This window comes from Glandiceps talaboti, chromosome 14, assembly GCF_964340395.1.
Source record: "Glandiceps talaboti chromosome 14, keGlaTala1.1, whole genome shotgun sequence".
In the NCBI taxonomy this organism is placed as follows: Eukaryota; Metazoa; Hemichordata; class Enteropneusta; family Spengelidae; genus Glandiceps; species Glandiceps talaboti.
The window spans coordinates 11064389-11082274 of record NC_135562.1 but is presented as its reverse complement, the minus strand read 5'-3'; the positions used below and the strand labels follow the sequence as shown (position 1 = coordinate 11082274).

At 36.5% G+C, this 17886-nt stretch overlaps 2 protein-coding genes across 4 annotated transcripts in view; one reads left to right on the top strand and one right to left on the bottom strand.

The window, feature by feature from the left end:
* Positions 1 to 3418, bottom strand: part of LOC144446045 (uncharacterized) — a 41391-nt gene extending 37973 nt beyond the window's left edge. For all 3 annotated transcript variants that reach the window (XM_078135724.1, XM_078135727.1, XM_078135728.1), the window contains exon 1: positions 3381 to 3418. The gene's annotated coding sequence lies outside the window, so the exon portion shown is untranslated. The remainder of the gene's footprint in view (positions 1 to 3380) is intronic.
* A 248-nt stretch (positions 3419 to 3666) lies between these two features.
* On the top strand, positions 3667 to 12119 carry LOC144445928 (GDP-fucose protein O-fucosyltransferase 1-like). The gene is made up of 8 exons (XM_078135570.1): positions 3667 to 3792; positions 4425 to 4687; positions 5773 to 5867; positions 6559 to 6733; positions 7408 to 7540; positions 8649 to 8844; positions 9535 to 9759; positions 11410 to 12119. The coding sequence occupies exons 2-8, from the start codon at positions 4474 to 4476 to the stop codon at positions 11581 to 11583; spliced, it is 1212 nt and encodes a 403-aa protein (XP_077991696.1). The 5' UTR covers positions 3667 to 3792; positions 4425 to 4473; the 3' UTR covers positions 11584 to 12119.
* Positions 12120 to 17886: the final 5767 nt, after the last annotated feature.

The following is a 17886-nucleotide window of genomic DNA, read 5'->3' as shown; positions in this document are numbered from 1 at the left end:
ACTAGGAACTGAAGATTAAAATAAGTTTTCATCATGCTGTTAGTCTTTCAGTTTTATTTTTATTGCGTTTATTAATCTTTCTGTTTCACTTTCAATCGAATGCTATATGGAGATAAAAAATATAGTTTTGAATACATGTAGTTATTGTTGATATTCACGACGAAAAAAAGTCATATCACTTGTTACTTTTCAAACATTTCTCATTACATCCTGTAAACACATTATAGGACCTGAAGAGATTGAGTGATTTTGACAAAGTCACAAGCATAGGTACGTCATATGTAAAGGCTTTGATCAAAACTCTGGATTCCAACAGAAACGATGGAATACACAAATATGTAAAATATCTATATATCTTATGGATTTGTGAGTCAGAAAAAAATGAACTGTTTCAGAATCACAAATCTATCCGTTGAAACTGGCTAACTGCGTTTACGGATATGTTAGTTTGACATCAAAAACTGAAAAAATAGTGCCAATGGCATTGTAGCACAACTGTATTTGTGGTTGTTGCAGACAGACAGACACTTTGCCATGCCTATAGCACCACTGAACATTATCAGTTCAGTTGTGCTAAAAAAGGCTGAATGCTTCTTTGAAAGCTAAAGAAGTCTACAGACAGAAATATGATGCTTCAAAATCAGAAATGCTGGCATGCCCAAGTAGAGTCGACAATGGTACTGCTGTGTCAGTTCAAATGATAAAAATACCAAACGCTATTATGAAATTTTGTGAAGTCAGAGCACTTTTACTGCATAAACAAACTTAAAGAGGGCGGCTCATCTGGCAAACTGAGATAAGAATGGAACTTAGCAAGTCAGAAAATGACCGTTTCGGTGTCACAAATCCCAACAGCTACTTTTACAGTGTCAGTTTGATATGACAACTGATAAAAACACCAGAAATAACTGTGAAAGTCAATGACAAATAAACTCTAAATAAACTTTAGAGAGCGTGCAATGTGTTGGAATGAGATAACACAAGAACTGATGAGTCTGGTATTTGTATTCACCTTGACTCGTACACCATGTTGTCAGTACACAGTAACCTACACCCCAGATAAGGTCAACATAATCAGGTTATGTGTTGTTTTTACACAGACAAATAAACATCACACTTAATGGCTTTAAAGAGGCATATGGGAAGGACTGTCTTTCATTTGTTTGTTCTAACATCATTTCTCCATCAAAATCTACTTCTACGATGATGGTGTGTTGAAAGTTACCACACACACACACACAGTGTGAGTGGTTTTTCTCTTCCCTATTTATTTAGTCAAGCCCAGAAACTTGTTGTTGGCTTTCAAATCTGATCCTACATTGCCAGATTTGAAGCTGGTGATGGGTCTCTCTAGGCCATACATTTAGTCATTATTCAGTATATATACAACCTGCATAAAAATACCGGTGTGTTTGCTTGCTTGGGGTAAGCAAGAATGAGACAAGTTCATGCAAAGATATTAGTCTATATGCAATGCAATTAGTATAGGTAACTTATCAAAGCATAAACACTATAGGAGCCTAGATCCCACCACTCTGTTTTACTGATTGAACACTACACATTATAACACTGAGTAGCCTGTTACTGTTCCATAGATATAAACAAACTGCTGAAAACAATGTGTGAAGCTGGCATCAAAAGCACCTGCTGTTATTCTTGTATCAGTTGTATAGTTGTGTTTACCTAATTTTATCTTTGGGTGAAGTCTTTCCTTGGCTCACTTCATTCAAGCAAATGCACTCATGTTTTTTCAAGGGTTGTAATTTTGATGTCAGTTTTGGCCAGTGGGGTGTACATCAACCAACATTAATGCTGTCAAAGTTTAGTCACAGCAAACCACATTTAAAGGCCAGGGTTTCAATCCCAGGTTCTTGCATTAGTGTTTTCTTATCAGTCATTCAGATTAAGCCTAACAAAAAAAATTGTGTGGTTCCAATTACGCTCAATTTTAGAATAGGTGGGGTAGGTAGATTTTTTAATTTTATTTTGTTATATATTTTTTTCTGTGTGAGTGTCTAGTTCAAGTTTTCCATTGTTTTCCAAATGGTCTCTGTGTTGTTTATTTCTTCCTATCAGATGTATAGCCATTACAGATTGGAAGAACAGTTTTATTTTGTCTTTTTAAGTTGATGTCAGTTTCCACAGCCACTATTTCTCGTGAGACTTCACTATTTTTATGATTTCATTATTTTTTTCTCGAATATGTAACAAAAAGTTTAGGGTCGGCAGTGAAAAGCTAGGTGGGGTCGGGTAACCGGAACCAAACAATTACTTTTTTTTAGGCCTTACATAGTATTATTCTTCTGTTATGGACAAAATGTTTTCTAAAGCTCTGGTATACAACTGTTTTTCACTCTTAAATTTCAATTCCTGATTTTAACTGGGCCTTTAAAGGTGTGGTGCAGTGGGCAGATGTTTGAATGACTACCTACTTTAGTTTGAAAAATCTATGCTTTACAACTTCAATGCAGAAAAAAATAACAGTGAAATGATCATGATGTAGTTAATTACTAATACATACCATACATATTTTTATAATATGTATATGAATCATTTCCTTATCATTTTTGCAGTGTCATAAATAGGAGCTACAAGAACAGTTAATATCTTGATGAATTATTCACACTGTCATGCTTACGACATTTGCTTTTTTAAATATAAAATTTTATGGCATACAGAATGTGCTACCAACACAAATAGAGATATGACATAGGAATTGAGATACCAACAATATCAAAATTAAAAAAAAAATTAAAAAAATAACATGGTAAACTCATCACGGAAAAATAACATGATAGCTATACGGTCATCACATTAAGATGTTGCAAAGCGAGCAACCACGACACACTGTCGGTAGCGCCTCTTTGATTGACATCTGCAGCTCTGCAAGCTGTTGATGGCATCAAATTACACGTACGCCATCCAGAGATGACGCCGTTAGCTGATTCATCATCAACTAACAACAAGTAAAGGAACGCTGAGAGAAGCAAAAAAAGAAGTGATAAAACAACACCCTATAAAGTTGGTTGATTCCTTAGACCCTCTTTTGTTGTGTTACTGTGGGGACGCAATTATTAAATTGGATCGCTCTAATTTTACAAGACAATTGTGTCTTTTATAAAGATATTTCTAACTTCACGAATTAAATTTAAATGGACTGTTCACTCCTTAATATGGATATCATTCATGTCAATGAGAGTAAGTTTCTGCATTCCAATATTGACCTCGCTCAAAGAAGTTGTGAAATATCGACTCTGCGCGAAAGAACTGTGCAAATAATACTACGAATCAAATTTTAAACATGAATGCGTGCTTAAGAAACTTTAGCAACTCACATAGTCACTATTTTATGGAGAAAATTACATCAACAATGTACGAACCTTGTTAGCTTCATTACGCCATGTTGCATACTTCTCTACCAAATGTCCTTACTTGTGCCCTCCCACTAATTAACATATTTGTTCAACTTTGACTTCTGACCTTAAATTTGCCTTCATAATCTTAATGTACTGTGTTTATTAATCGTTTCATCGATTGAAATCAAATTCTATGTATTTGATTTTACATTAATGAAAGACAGTCCTGAAATAATCTAAAAATTTAGTAAAAATGTGTCTTAGGTCGCATCGTAACCTTTGACACAACATGAAATGCAGAGTGTGTGGCAGCTGCTCCAGACAGCTGTTTTATTTACGTGCTTGTTTTGCATGTCGAGATCTGCATACAACGTCTCATCGTGAACTTGCAAGTACCGTATATGTAACCATTGATTTGTGATCCTCCATTTTAAAGGTTATACATTATATTTTCTTTGAATCACCGACACAAAATGTTTTGTGATTGACGTAAATTTGTTTTACTTGGCAGACTTATCCTTGATGGTTGTTTTCCTTGATTGTTTGATCGAGAGTGAGTTCCTGGTGCACCGGTGGTTGTATGGGGTGTCGTGAATGAATGAATGAGTGAGTGAGTGAGTGAGTGAGTGAGTGAACTATAATATAACTCTTTGCATTGATTGTTTGATCGAGAGTGAGTTCCTGGTGCACCGGTGCGCGATGATTGGGTGGGGTGCCGTGAATGAATGAATGAATGAATGAATGAATGAGTGAGTGAGTGAGTGAGTGAACTATGATATAACTCTTTACATTGATTGGTCTATCGATTAAGAGATTTGAATTGACAAATTGATTAATGAACTTAATGACTGATTGATTATTGGTGATTGGGTCGATGGATTGATTGCGATTGTTTATCTTAACATTGGTGATTGTTGCAAATGGAGTTGAAACAGGAAATAAATGTACTACTACACTTGTTGTTATTTTTTAAATGTATGATTTTATTCAAACATTTATACTTCATACATTTTGTGAATAAGATATTTATAGTTATTTTTATTTGTCTGTGTATATTTCTCCTACTAGGTGTTATTAGAATAAAAAGTTCTTCGGAGTGTACAGTTCCTGGTTAATTATGCTGCGTTTACTATTTTCGTTCATTGCTTTGTTTTCCGTGGTTGCCTATGGAAACGAGTCTGAGCAAAGTGATGAATCTGAAGAACCAGTGTTAATTTTCATTGAAGATGATGTATTTGAAATTGATAGCAAAAAACAACTAAATGTTGGCATAGCAACAAAATTACCAGAGTGGGATTCTTATGGTTACGTGATGTACTGTCCATGTATGGGTAAGTTGTATTCTTTCATGACATGTGTGATTTCAGTTAATATATGTATTACATATAGACCGTAGATTACTTGTACTGGTTCACACACATAACAATGGTATTTTCATTGCATGCAGTGCAATACTGAAAACATTATTGCATACTTGCATGCAAATGATATGCAAATACAAATTCTACAAGACCACTCAGGCGAGAGTCTGTGAAAACCACGTTCCAACTACCCTGTGATGGAAGTCACTACATTTCTTCCAAGCATAAAAAATGGGCTTATAAGGCCTGTTTGTTGTAATTAATATATGTCAGTCACTTGAGAAGTGATAGTCTGTAGTGAAGGTACCTAAATCGTTCAGCCTGCAATGTTGGACATGAAGTATTCCCCAGCATGCACTGCTCTAATACCTACTTCCATTGCGGGCGAGTAGGAATCTCATTTCCCCAGACGCTTGTTTGGGGAGCTCTCATAGGCAGAGCCCCCAGCGGTGAGAGTCTGGGTAACCGAACCGAGACTACATAGTTACAAGTCTATGTTTGCAATTCAATATATTGCAAAAAAAAAACTCATAAAAAGTGTATGAAATGTTTGTGATTTTGTACAATGTCCGTACAATAACAAACATTTTACACATTTTCAATATTTTTGCAATTTATTGAGAATTACAAACGATGGCTTGGTATATGTTATTTCACATTGTTTTTCCAAGTAGAAAAAACATAGTAGAGCTGTTTTATCAATTAAAAATCCCAGAGAAATACTAGTAGTCATTTGCCATCCATATGACCATTTTAAAAACACACATCTATTGATATATTGAAATTGAAATTGAAATATATTCCACAAGAGAAGAAAAATATATACACAGTCTTTGAAAGCAACAGAAAAAACATTTCTGGTGAGGGTCATGGAAATAGTTCCCTAGGAACTAATCAAGGTCCATGGACCAGGCATGCAAATAATTAAGACAAATTTTGGCAGGTACGAGTTTCATAATAACAAGTTTAGAGTCCAGACTGATTTTTAACATGTACTCTTTATAGACCAATATCTAACAATATGCAATGTATTTTTCACCGTGTTTTCACTGTAGGTAGATTTGGTAATCAAGCTGAACACTTTCTAGGTGCATTGGCCTTTGCTAAAGCCTTAAATAGGACAATGGTAGTACCTCCATGGAGAACGTATGTAAGTACCTCATAGTCCTCTAATGATAGCTAAATTTGTTGTAAGTCTAAATGAGAAAAACTGGCATTTCTTGTCAGTCACCACATAGTAAGAAATTGTGTGCATGAGTGGCGTGTCAAATTGATTTAGAGGGCACACCGGTCGCCACATAGTAAGAGATAGGGGAACACCAAAGTTAGGTATATCACTAGAAATTGTGTGTCAGTGGTATGTCAAATTGGCTTAGAGGGTACACTGCCTCATAGTCAGTTTATTTATGTCTTTGATATTAACCATGATTCAGTGTTACATTAACATTTCGGCCTTTGGATGGCTTAGGACAGAATACAAACTTGAAAGTGATATGCAAGAATTTCATTTGTCATGTAACTCTTTGTTTCAATTATATCAAGTACCCCGGTACAATCATGGAAGTTACCAAGGAAATGGACAATAAATCATTGAAATAAACTGTGGTCCCTTTGTCTTATGTAGTTGAAATTTGCCTATGTCTACAACACTTGTATTGCCAGCACTGTTAGTCTGTAGCTGTTGTCTGTATTACATGTAGGGCAAATGTTCTGTTACATACCAGTACAATTTCTGGTTACAGTTTCATTTATCTAAAAACAGGAAAAATCTCAGGGACTCAAATATAATTTTCTTGACATTTAAAAACTGAAGATTTATTAAAAACATTTTTTTTTCACAGCGGAATGTTCCATATGATGATTTTTTTAAATTTGAAGAATTACAAAAATGTCATAAAGTTATCCTAATGGAAGACTTTATTAAGCACTTAGCGCCCTCACACTGGCCTGTTGGGAAAAGACATGGCTATTGTTGGTTGCCAAGCAACTCAAAAGACACGTGTAAAATGAAAGAAGGTAAATTTATCGTTTGTTTTGTCTTTCAAGATTTCTATAGGGATGAGCAGTTTCTTACTGATGTGGTCGTAGTTAAATCACCATCTATAAGCTAGAGTCAGTCACTTGCAACAATACACCATATTCCAGTTGTCAGAAAGACAAAAGATTTCATGGTTTGGCCACTTGGAGTGCTGTTCACAATTCTTTTTTGGGTGGATCAGAAATGAGGGTCAGAACTGTTGAGTATTCATTGTAGTGTAGGGACAAAATGCATGAAGTCGCAATTTCTGTCTTGTTCTTATTGTAAAGTGCCATTAGTTAAATTCTGTCTGTCTGGTAGGTTTTGGGGAAATTCAAGGACGGCAAACAAAATATTAAATTGACGGAGCCTCATGTATACTAGTGAACACCAGTAATCAAAACATGCCTACCCACTATTGTAATGCTCTTCTAAGAATACAGAGAGTTTTTACACATTTTGTTCATGGTTTTGTGCATTGCCATACAATCAACAGCCATGAACAAATTTTAACACTCATTTTGCCAAAATCTAGGGCGCCCTCGTGTGGTAACCAGAGTATAGTGTATTGTATCTGTTCTGACTGTTGAACCTTCACAACCACAGTATACTGTATTGATATTATTACTATTCTGATACTATCATAATATTTTCGTAATTTTGTATTTTGCAGGTAATCCGTTTGGACCATTTTGGGATTCGTTTAATGTCGATTTTGATGACTATGTAATTTACCACATGAGTAGTTACATTGATGGCGATGTTAACGGATATTCCAAACATCTTACACAAGAATGGATGTCACAGTAAGTTAAACAGTTACTGTGGAATAATTTCTGAATGTTCAAAATTTTTCGTTCAAATTCTGAACTCACATCATACTACTTTTAGAAGATATGGTAAAATTTATGTATACTATTAATATCACTAATAAAATGGTGCTTGCAAACAGAGGAGTACCAGCTGTAATTCCAGAATAGTCAGAGAAAGATGTCAAAATGATAAAAATAATTAGTGTTTTTTTTCGATATCGACAGACCCCTCTGTCAACTCACTCAGTGTTTCCATGCAACAGATACAGTAAACCTAGATATTTTCCCTACTACAAAATTTTACTATTTCAGTCTTCAGCAAGTTTTTAAAGACCAATTTTCTCTAATTACCAGACTGGTATATTGTGTTCATGTACAAGAAGGCATTTTAGTCACTACTTATTTTTGTGTTTTTTGTTTTCAAAAAAAAAGTCTAGTGAAAATGTCCAGGTTTACACTATGTGAAAAGTAGGTCACATCATACACAGTGTCTATGCCCACACGATAGACAGTGTCTATGCTAGTTGTCTATGCCCACACTCAACTGGACTGGCAGCAATGACACTTGGCCAGATGGACCCTAGAGGCTACATTTATGACTCGAATATTCATAAAATTATCTTAACTTCTATTTTATCTCGGATTGAGATTACGAGAGACATCTAGTGCCCCCCCCCCCCCCCCCCCCCCCCCGAAGTATTTCCCAAGGTAGAGATACTGGCTCTTCAATTTATTGCTTGAAACCCTGTCACTGTTTATTATTGTTTTTGCTTCATTTTCCGATTGGCTGATTTCTGCTACAGCATTACCACAGATAAATAGCCGCTTAGATTGGCACAATATACAAAAGCCCTGTGTGCATTTCTCCAAGCCGGATGGACATGTGCCAAACGTTTTACCAATGAAACAAATAAATGTGTGTATAATGATACCGGTAGTAGGAAGAGTCGGACTGCTAGTGTTAACCAATCACGTATGATAAGCTGGAAGCAGCGCGAAAACACTTAATTTCAAATGACAACATTCCAAACAATATGGTAATGTATACATTTGTAGATCATGTGTAGATAGAAAAATTGGTTGTCTATTTTTATATTTTCAGATTCCCACCTTCAACTCACCCAGTGTTTGCATTCAAAGGAGCTCCTGCTATGTTTCCAGTGCAGCAAAATAACAGACAACTACATAAATGTATAAAATGGAGTGATAGTATGATGACTGAAATACAGACACATATCAAACAATTATTTGATGGTGAATCATACGTTGCTATTCATTTGAGGAATGGTATTGATTGGGTAAGTGTTTTGACAGTCTGGTATTCATACAACTGTTGACATCGGACCATTGACGGTCAGAATCTGTTACAAACAGGAAACGTAAACAACTGAATTGGATTAATAACATTTGGTACAGCATGTTGGAAGTATGGAGACTTGTATTACATTCCATCATTTGATAAGAACAGTTTTATGGCCACTTTACATAATAGTTCACGTTCACAAACAAATTTCCAGTTTCCCTGGCATTTCATGTACACATCAAGAGGCCATAAATCTGTTCTTATCAAACCATGGTGTGTAATACAAGTCTCTGCAGTTCCAACATGCTGAGCCAAGTGTTTCCAATTCATTTTTTTACTTTCCCCGTTTGTCCTATTTCATGGTGAGCAGGGACGAGTAAAAGGTTGAGGGCGCTCAGTAGACCTAACTCATAAATAATTAATAAGGTAGTCATAGTAAAGCTGGTTTATTAAAACCAACAAAGAAAACACAACACCAGCTTTTCAAATCATTACTTTATTACATGACACCTTGTAGGGAAAATATATTTTTAAAAAGAAAAAAAAATGTAATATTAATCAATAAACAAAGAAAATGAATATTTGTAAGCAAATATGGCCAATTCCAAGCCCTGTGGTTACATCAAACTTTAAATGTTCAAGACACTTTGCTGTTTAACCAAAATGGATAAATTTTCTTTTGCAGGAACGGGCATGTGGACTTGCAGAAGGTCGTCAAACCTTGATGGCATCACCACAGTGTCTTGAACCAGGACAGTTGTTATCCACAGAAATGTGTTTTCCACCAACCCTCCGAGTCTTAGAAACAACCAAAGCTGTTGTCATGGCAATCAATGCTAAACATGTCTACATAGCAACAGATCATGATCCATTAGAAGAAGAATTAAGAGATTTTCTGCAACCCATAGGGGTGAGTTAGCACATTAAGAGATTCCCTACAACCTATAGGGGTGAGTTAGCACATTAAGAGATTCCCTACAACCTATAGGGGTGAGTTAGCACATTAAGAGATTCCCTACAACCTATAGGGGTGAGTTAGCACATTAAGAGATTCCCTACAACCTATAGGGGTGAGTTAGCACATTAAGAGATTCCCTACAACCTATAGGGGTGAGTTAGCACATTAAGAGATTCCCTACAACCTATAGGGGTGAGTTAGCACATTAAGAGATTCCCTACAACCTATAGGGGTGAGTTAGCACATTAAGGGACTCCCTACAACCTATAGGGGTGAGTTAGCACATTAAGAGATTCCCTACAACCTATAGGGGTGAGTTAGCACATTAAGGGACTCCCTACAACCTATAGGGGTGAGTTAGCACATTAAGAGATTCCCTACAACCTATAGGGGTGAGTTAGCACATTAAGTGACTCCTTACAACCTACAGGGGTGAGTTAGCACATTAAGAGATTCCCTACAACCTATAGGGGTGAGTTAGCACATTAAGTGACTCCTTACAACCTATAGGGGTGAGTTAGCACATTAAGAGATTCCCTACAACCTATAGGGGTGAGTTAGCACATTAAGAGATTCCCTACAACCTATAGGGGTGAGTTAGCACATTAAGAGATTCCCTACAACCTATAGGGGTGAGTTAGCACATTAAGAGATTCCCTACAACCTATAGGGGTGAGTTAGCACATTAAGGGACTCCCTACAACCTATAGGGGTGAGTTAGCACATTAAGAGATTCCCTACAACCTATAGGGGTGAGTTAGCACATTAAGAGATTCCCTACAACCTATAGGGGTGAGTTAGCACATTAAGAGATTCCCTACAACCTATAGGGGTGAGTTAGCACATTAAGAGATTCCCTACAACCTATAGGGGTGAGTTAGCACATTAAGTGACTCCTTACAACCTACAGGGGTGAGTTAGCACATTAAGTGACTCCTTACAACATATAGGGGTGAGTTGGCACATTAAGGGACTCCCTACAACTTATAGGATGAGTTAGCACATTAAGTGACTCCTTACAACCTACAGGGGTGAGTTAGCACATTAAGTGACTCCTTACAACCTACAGGGGTGAGTTAGCACATTAAGAGATTCCCTACAACCTATAGGGGTGAGTTAGCACATAAGAGACTCCCTACAACCTATAGGGGTGAGTTAGCACATTACAAGATTCCCTACAACCTATAGGGGTGAGTTAGCATATTATGAGATTCCCTACAACCTATAGGGGTGAGTTAGCATTTTAAGAGACTCTCTACAACCTACAGGGGTGAGTTAGCACATTACGAGATTCCCTACAACCTATAGGGGTGAGTTAGCACATAATGAGATTCCCTACAACCTATAGGGGTGAGTTAGCACATTCCGAGATTCCCTACAACCTATAGGGGTGAGTTAGCACATTAAGAGACACTCTACAACCAATAGGGGTGAGTTAGCACATTAAGTGACTCCTTACAACCTACAGGGGTGAGTTAGCACATTAAGTGACTCCTTACAACCTACAGGGGTGAGTTAGCACAGTATTGGAACCCTACAACCTAGAGGGTTTCCTTCCCTTCATTGTCAGAACAGTGGTAATAGTTTTCATTTATTCCACAGGTCAAAGTTCACTACCTAAAACCAGCCATACCACAGATAGATTTGGGTATTTTAGGAGAAGCCGACTACTTCATTGGGAACTGTGTGTCATCGTTTTCTTCATTTGTGAAAAGGACAAGAGATACAAGTGGAGAGGATAGACCCACCACATACTGGGGGTTTGAGTTGGAATAATTTTGCAATGAACATTAATAACCAATCAGAACTCTGAGCTTGAATGATGCAATGAATGTTTGACCAATGAGTGCTTTGAACTGGAATTATGCAAATGAATAATTGAATTATCAACCAATCAGTACTTTGAGCTTGAATGATGCAATGAATTATCAACCAATCAGTGTTTGAGCTAGAATGATGCGATGACATATCACCCAATCAGGGCTTTTAATTTCATATGATGTAATGAAGTATTGACTTATTAAATCATCAGTTAGACTTTTAATACATTTAGTAGTCAGGTAATAGAAAAATGTTTGATGTCATGAGGTCACTCATAATTAGAACAGTGTCATAATTAGAAATGTCATAATTAGAATGATTTTAATACTCGGATGGAGAGAATTGAGTTTATGAAGGCAATATTTTTTTTTATGTTAGTTGAACTATTCTCACTACATCTTTTAGACTTTGGTTATTGGCTGTATCAATTTATAATGCAATTGACTTTCTCTAGAGTCTCTATTTTTCTACCACTTGTATTTATATTTTCTTCAAAGCAATACTTGTTTGACACTATGAAATAAATAAACCAGTACTTGTCTTACGATTACAAGGTATTATCATTCATCAATGTACACCACAGCAGAAATGTGTCACTAGAGGGCGCTATATTCCGTTTCTGTTTTACATCCATTCTGATTAATGTCTGGTGTGGTGAAAGTGGCTAGATGTCTTTATTTACCTCTGTTTCCATCGTTCTGTGTCGTTTGTTTTGTTTTGGGTGATCGCTGCCTTCCCAGTATGTGATTCAAACGAGATTTTATATTACACAGGGTCAGATATTGGAAGGTTGCGATCACTCCAGAACAAAACAAATGACACAAAATGATAGAAATAGAGGTAAATAAAGACATCTAGCCACTTTCATCACATCAGATTTAATCAGATTCTTTTACATCATGAAATGGCTTATTTCATTATAAATAAAGTAAATAAATAAATATTTTATATTTATTTTATTTTATACTACGACTAGACCGACTTGGCCAATCAGAGGCCTTGATTTCGGTTGGTTATATAGAGCCATAACCCACTCTTTCTTAGGGGTGTGACCTATATTACACTCAGCACTCAATTTGCATGCAACAAATTACACCAAATTTTGAAAAAGACCCGTTTGAGCCAATCACGCCATATTACTTATTTAGGAGAATGGGGGAAGGTTTTGGGGCATGTCAGTTATTACAAATTACTTCAAATGCATTACAATTTACTGCAGTAACTATATCATAAATCATTCCAAAAGTTCAAGTAAATGACTGCAGACACTGAATGTATAAGATTTTTGTTGAGCCAGACGACGTCGACGTGTTTTTTGTTTTTTTTAAGTTTCGTGATTTTATTGTCACATTTAGTGGGAGTATTACTTACACAGAGATTTATAACTCCTGTTTTCCTCACTTCCGGTAACAAAAAAAGTACATGTACTGATGTTTATCTGATCATGGATCAATGATTGATGTCACGCACTGATGATACAACCGTGGTCGGATTTGTCACGCAGGTAAACAACGCCCTCAACGAATAACATGTCCACTTTATACCCACTGTACTCTCCACTATATTTTCGATTTGAATCAAGTACAGAAACTATAAAAGACAGTTGACACTGAGTAGATATTTTAGGAATACGACTTGCTAAAGAAAAGTATCCTGCCAGTACAGTTTATGTAATTTCTGTTACAGATTATTTTTTGTTGACTATAGACTTTACAAAACCATCTTGTATATACATGGGTTGGTGTATGCAGGTCTGGTAAAATATTTGTGATTTTTTTCCAAAGACTCGTAGAGTTCATTAAAATGCAGGGTTTTTGAGATGTGTTGTTGTGCTGGCTAATAGTAGTGAAGACCTTCGTTTGCACGATATATCACACACGCCCATGAGGATCAGTATTTTGCCACCGAGGGCGCCCTTTCAGATGTACGATTGGAAGCTTTTGGAAGCTTGTATAACTTGATTGTAGCCCTATTACTTTGGTGTACAAAACATCATGTTTATAAGAAAAAAAACCTTAAATCTGGAGAAGATCCATTAAGGAACTTTGCAGTCAGGGTTGTGCCAATTTTGTGAAGTTATTTCAAAATGCTGCAAGGATAAACTTAGAAAAAATCCGACGTTTTATTTCCTGCGTTTATTGTCGTGTTCGATTTTGTTGTTCCGGGAGTGAGCGCCTAGCCTGAGAGCGCGCCTAAGAAGAGCTGCTCAATCCCAGAACAAAGAAAATCGAAAACAACTGACAATGCACAAAGAAAACTAGAGGTAAACAGAGTATTCGAATCGTATTCCCTACGTCATATTTCAACCAAACGTTAAAACGAAATCTTAAATTTGATAATTATTTTGTAATTTTCATTTTTTTCGCATTTCCATCACAAGTAACATACTTGGAAAGAGTTGTGTTCTAACATTGACAGGAAAGTATAGCGATGATCTTCATTCTGCTTTGTTTGTATGCGGATGACGTAATTTAGTCAGTTTCTCTCACGGGTACGGTGTGTAAAGCAAAGGTTTAAACCAAAGTAATAACGGTGGTCTTCTGTGTGTTTTTATTTGTATGTTGATTTCATTGTGACACTAAATTATCTGTGCCACTGGAGTGTAAAGGATTTCAACGGAAAAAAAGAAGCGTTGGTTATTTGATGAAATCTTTTGTTGAGATGTTACTTCACGGATGACCGGTTAAAGACAGAAGGGTCTTCGTCAATGTATATGGGGCGGATGTACATACGGCGGCGTTTAGTGCTGAAATGAGATTTTAATTGACTTGGTTCATTGTCACTTTTTATAACGTTCTTCAGCATTTGTGTTCGCCCTTTGCGTCTTAACGTTTTGCTGTGTATCAAAATGCATGATCACTGTGTTGAAGTCCTGAGGCTAGCCGTGTGGCTTTGAATTCTTTTGATGGGTAGCCTCTGGTCTTCTATTTTGTGGCACCCTAGTGACTAGCAAAGGACGATGACACTTGTTTAGAATCACACATGACAAATCCTACATCTTAACAGAGCGCTTGAACAGAACAATGTCTCACAAAATACTCAGGTAATCACTGACATGACACAGCAAAGATACCCCATGATGGCACAGTAAGATCAACTAGCCTACCTGTAGACTTGAAAGACTAACGCTACTAGATTATTTCCGCTATCCTTACTGTCATTTTTTTTATTTTTTTTTATTTTTCGCTCGTCCTTCCAATCAAAATGTTAGTTAGGACAATGTGGCAGCGTTAGTCCTTCAAGTCTACATGTAGAATAGAGCAACTTGGTGTTTCTCAAAAATCGCAAATAATTGAAGGTGATGTGTAAAATCATGAAATAACTCTCCAAAACCCATAGTTTATGAAAATGTCACTGTTTCCTGGATAGGTGTTCCCACTTTCAGTCGGGTGGGAATCGCATATCATTTTTGCGGGTTACGGTAGGTACAAATGTCGGTTTAGCAACACATACCATGACATGTCATGGTTCAATATTTAATGGCTGTATTCAAGTGTACATCTTATACTCCTGGGGTCTCTCTAATGTACTTATTCGTCACTCAAGGGAATACACTTAAAATCACTAGCTCAGGGAAAAAAAAGTAAATCCGTACAAAGTTTAAAAAAATGTAAGTTAAGTTTTGAAACTGTGTGACTGGCGACTAGAACATAGCAAAAACACAGCTATGAATCAGTGTCCAGACCCCATTTAGAGAGGTATACAGGAATCGTCTTGGTGTCCAGTCAGTGTCCAATTCTTGTTAGTTTTCTCATAGGATCGGATTATACTCAATTAATCCTAAATTGTCTTTACAAACAAAAGCGCAGACAATGATCCCTATTATGGCGTTGTAATAACTTAAGTGCACTTTACTCGAAGAAGCTTAGACCCACAAGAAAGACTCAGGGGGATTTAATGGATGACTTGCGTCTGGGGGACAATGTTTTACAGATGATCACACAAAGACAACATAAGTTACGAGATTTTTGATTATGCCGAGCAGAAGGCTAATTTATGCGACGTCATATATCATTTATAGTACAATCGAGATAATGCAAGTTCCAATATAATAGTTTCTGAGATAACATCTCCATTTTGAATAAAACTGTACATACAATGACTCTGGACGAAATGAGTGACGAGTTTCTCAAATTTGTCGTCACTTTTTAGAGAAAAAACCCACTTATTTGAGTATTGCCACTAGTGCTCTATAGTAAAAAGTAGGGCCGTCTATTTCTGATCGTAGCTATAATATACTGACGTAGAATGCAGCTAAACTATACTTTGTTCATGAAAGCTCTCTTACCCACTGTCAGTTAAAAAGCAAGAAGGAAATCTCTTGTCACCATGGTAATCGTTGAAAACGAGGTCAAGGTGACATCAGAATTAAGCCATTTGAGAATCCAAATATGGCCGCAGAATATTACATTATCTCTCCATGGGAAAATAACATTGTTGATTTGCTAGGAAATAAAAAAGACCATAGCAAGCTTCATATTGGCAAAGATGGGAGACGGATTTCAAGAAGTTTTGATTTTCAGTGAAATTTGTGTCCCAAGTTCATTAGTCGCATTCTACCTCACACGTCACGTGGAATCACGCTCCCTACCAGGCTGTTACATTTGTTGTTGCTTCAATTCAGCAGGAAAATATCTCCTCTGCTCGAGTCGCCGTTGATCGCCAATTCAAAATTCACCGTTTTAGCGTGTAAAATGTCTTTCTTTCTGCACGATTAGCGCGCCACTTTTATTAACGATCAATTGATACTGACTGACTGTAACGTCAGTAAATGCAAAGCTAACTATACGTCTAATGGCTCAGCCCTCACCGGCCTGCTCTATATGGAAGGGTTTGACCGATGTTTGAGGGCGCCCTTTTCAGGACGTACCTAAACAGCATAGACAAGTTTGTTTCTTGTCTGTGCTGCGCTGACCAGAGAGAGGGTCGAGCAGCATGAGACCATAAGTAACATTTGTTTGACTCCATGCTTTATTCATTGAGATCACCATCATCCTTTACTCTAGATCTAAAAATGGATATTCAAATATAGAAAGTACGACAAAAGTCGCCGATTGTCGTTACGCATAATGTGATAACATGTACATTGTAATATTAAAGTCACGCGTGCCATTAGCGAGTCAATGACTTTAAGAATGAATGGAAGCTTTTGTGAAGACACTAGTTAACGGATGGCCGGGTAAGAACAAAAGTTCTACAGAAATAAACATCAGACGGCGTAGTTTAAGTGATGGAATTGGGTATTAATTGATTCGGTTTATTTTCGCTTCCATCAAGTTTGTTCATTGTGTGTTGCCAACCGTACAGTCTTATCAAAATACGAATACAATTTTGTCAATTTGAGAAACTAAAGTTTACAGAAATCTTCTAATTCGTTTACAGCATGTGTTATGAAAATCGAAGCACTTGGTGATGGACTTTCACTTTTCTTAATTGTTCAAGACGGTCAACGTCATCTCTCGCCATGAAACTACATACATGTCCAGTCCTGACAGCTGCAATTTGGTATTGCCCCTCTCTCCTCCCCTCCCAATTAAATAAGGTTACAGATCAATGACTTTACATCTAATACGACGTGTAATCTGAATTTCAAAGTAACCCTTCACTCTTGAATAAACCATATTGACGCCCATACAATCTTTGAGTAAAGCTTGCTGCAATTTCACATATAAAAAAAAACGATCGAAATTTACTTACTAAAATATATATACCTTTAAAGTCAAGGTTGAAAGTTCAAGACGTTAAGATGAAGAATATAAATCTGAAGTTATATTCATCAAACTACTTTTTGTTTGTCAGAGTTCGTTTGGTAACCATTTCGTTATATCTGATACGTTTTTAGATAATTTTGTTCACAGATTTGCATAATTGTGTAGTTACTACTCGTTTTCGTCTTGATTTTTAACTAAGAATGAGTTTTGAGATAAAGTAACTGCAAAAGTTTAAATATCTCTCTCCTCTTTAGACGTTTAAGTAGAAATAAGAGAATGATTTTGAACGTTTTTTTTTGTTACTGTATTTTCTGACAAAAAACCCAGGACATTGACCCTCTTGTAAGCTAAAACCAGACTACATGTCAACTCCATGTAAATTGAGTCCAACACACTAAGGGGCCAGATCGATTATTCAATGTAGGATAAAAAAAATGCTAAATTCTTTTAGTTAGGCCTCAGAACGCTCCACCCCTTCTAACTTAATTAATCAATCAAAATTTGACAATTGTATCAGACAGCACAGTCAAATTTCAAATCAGTATGT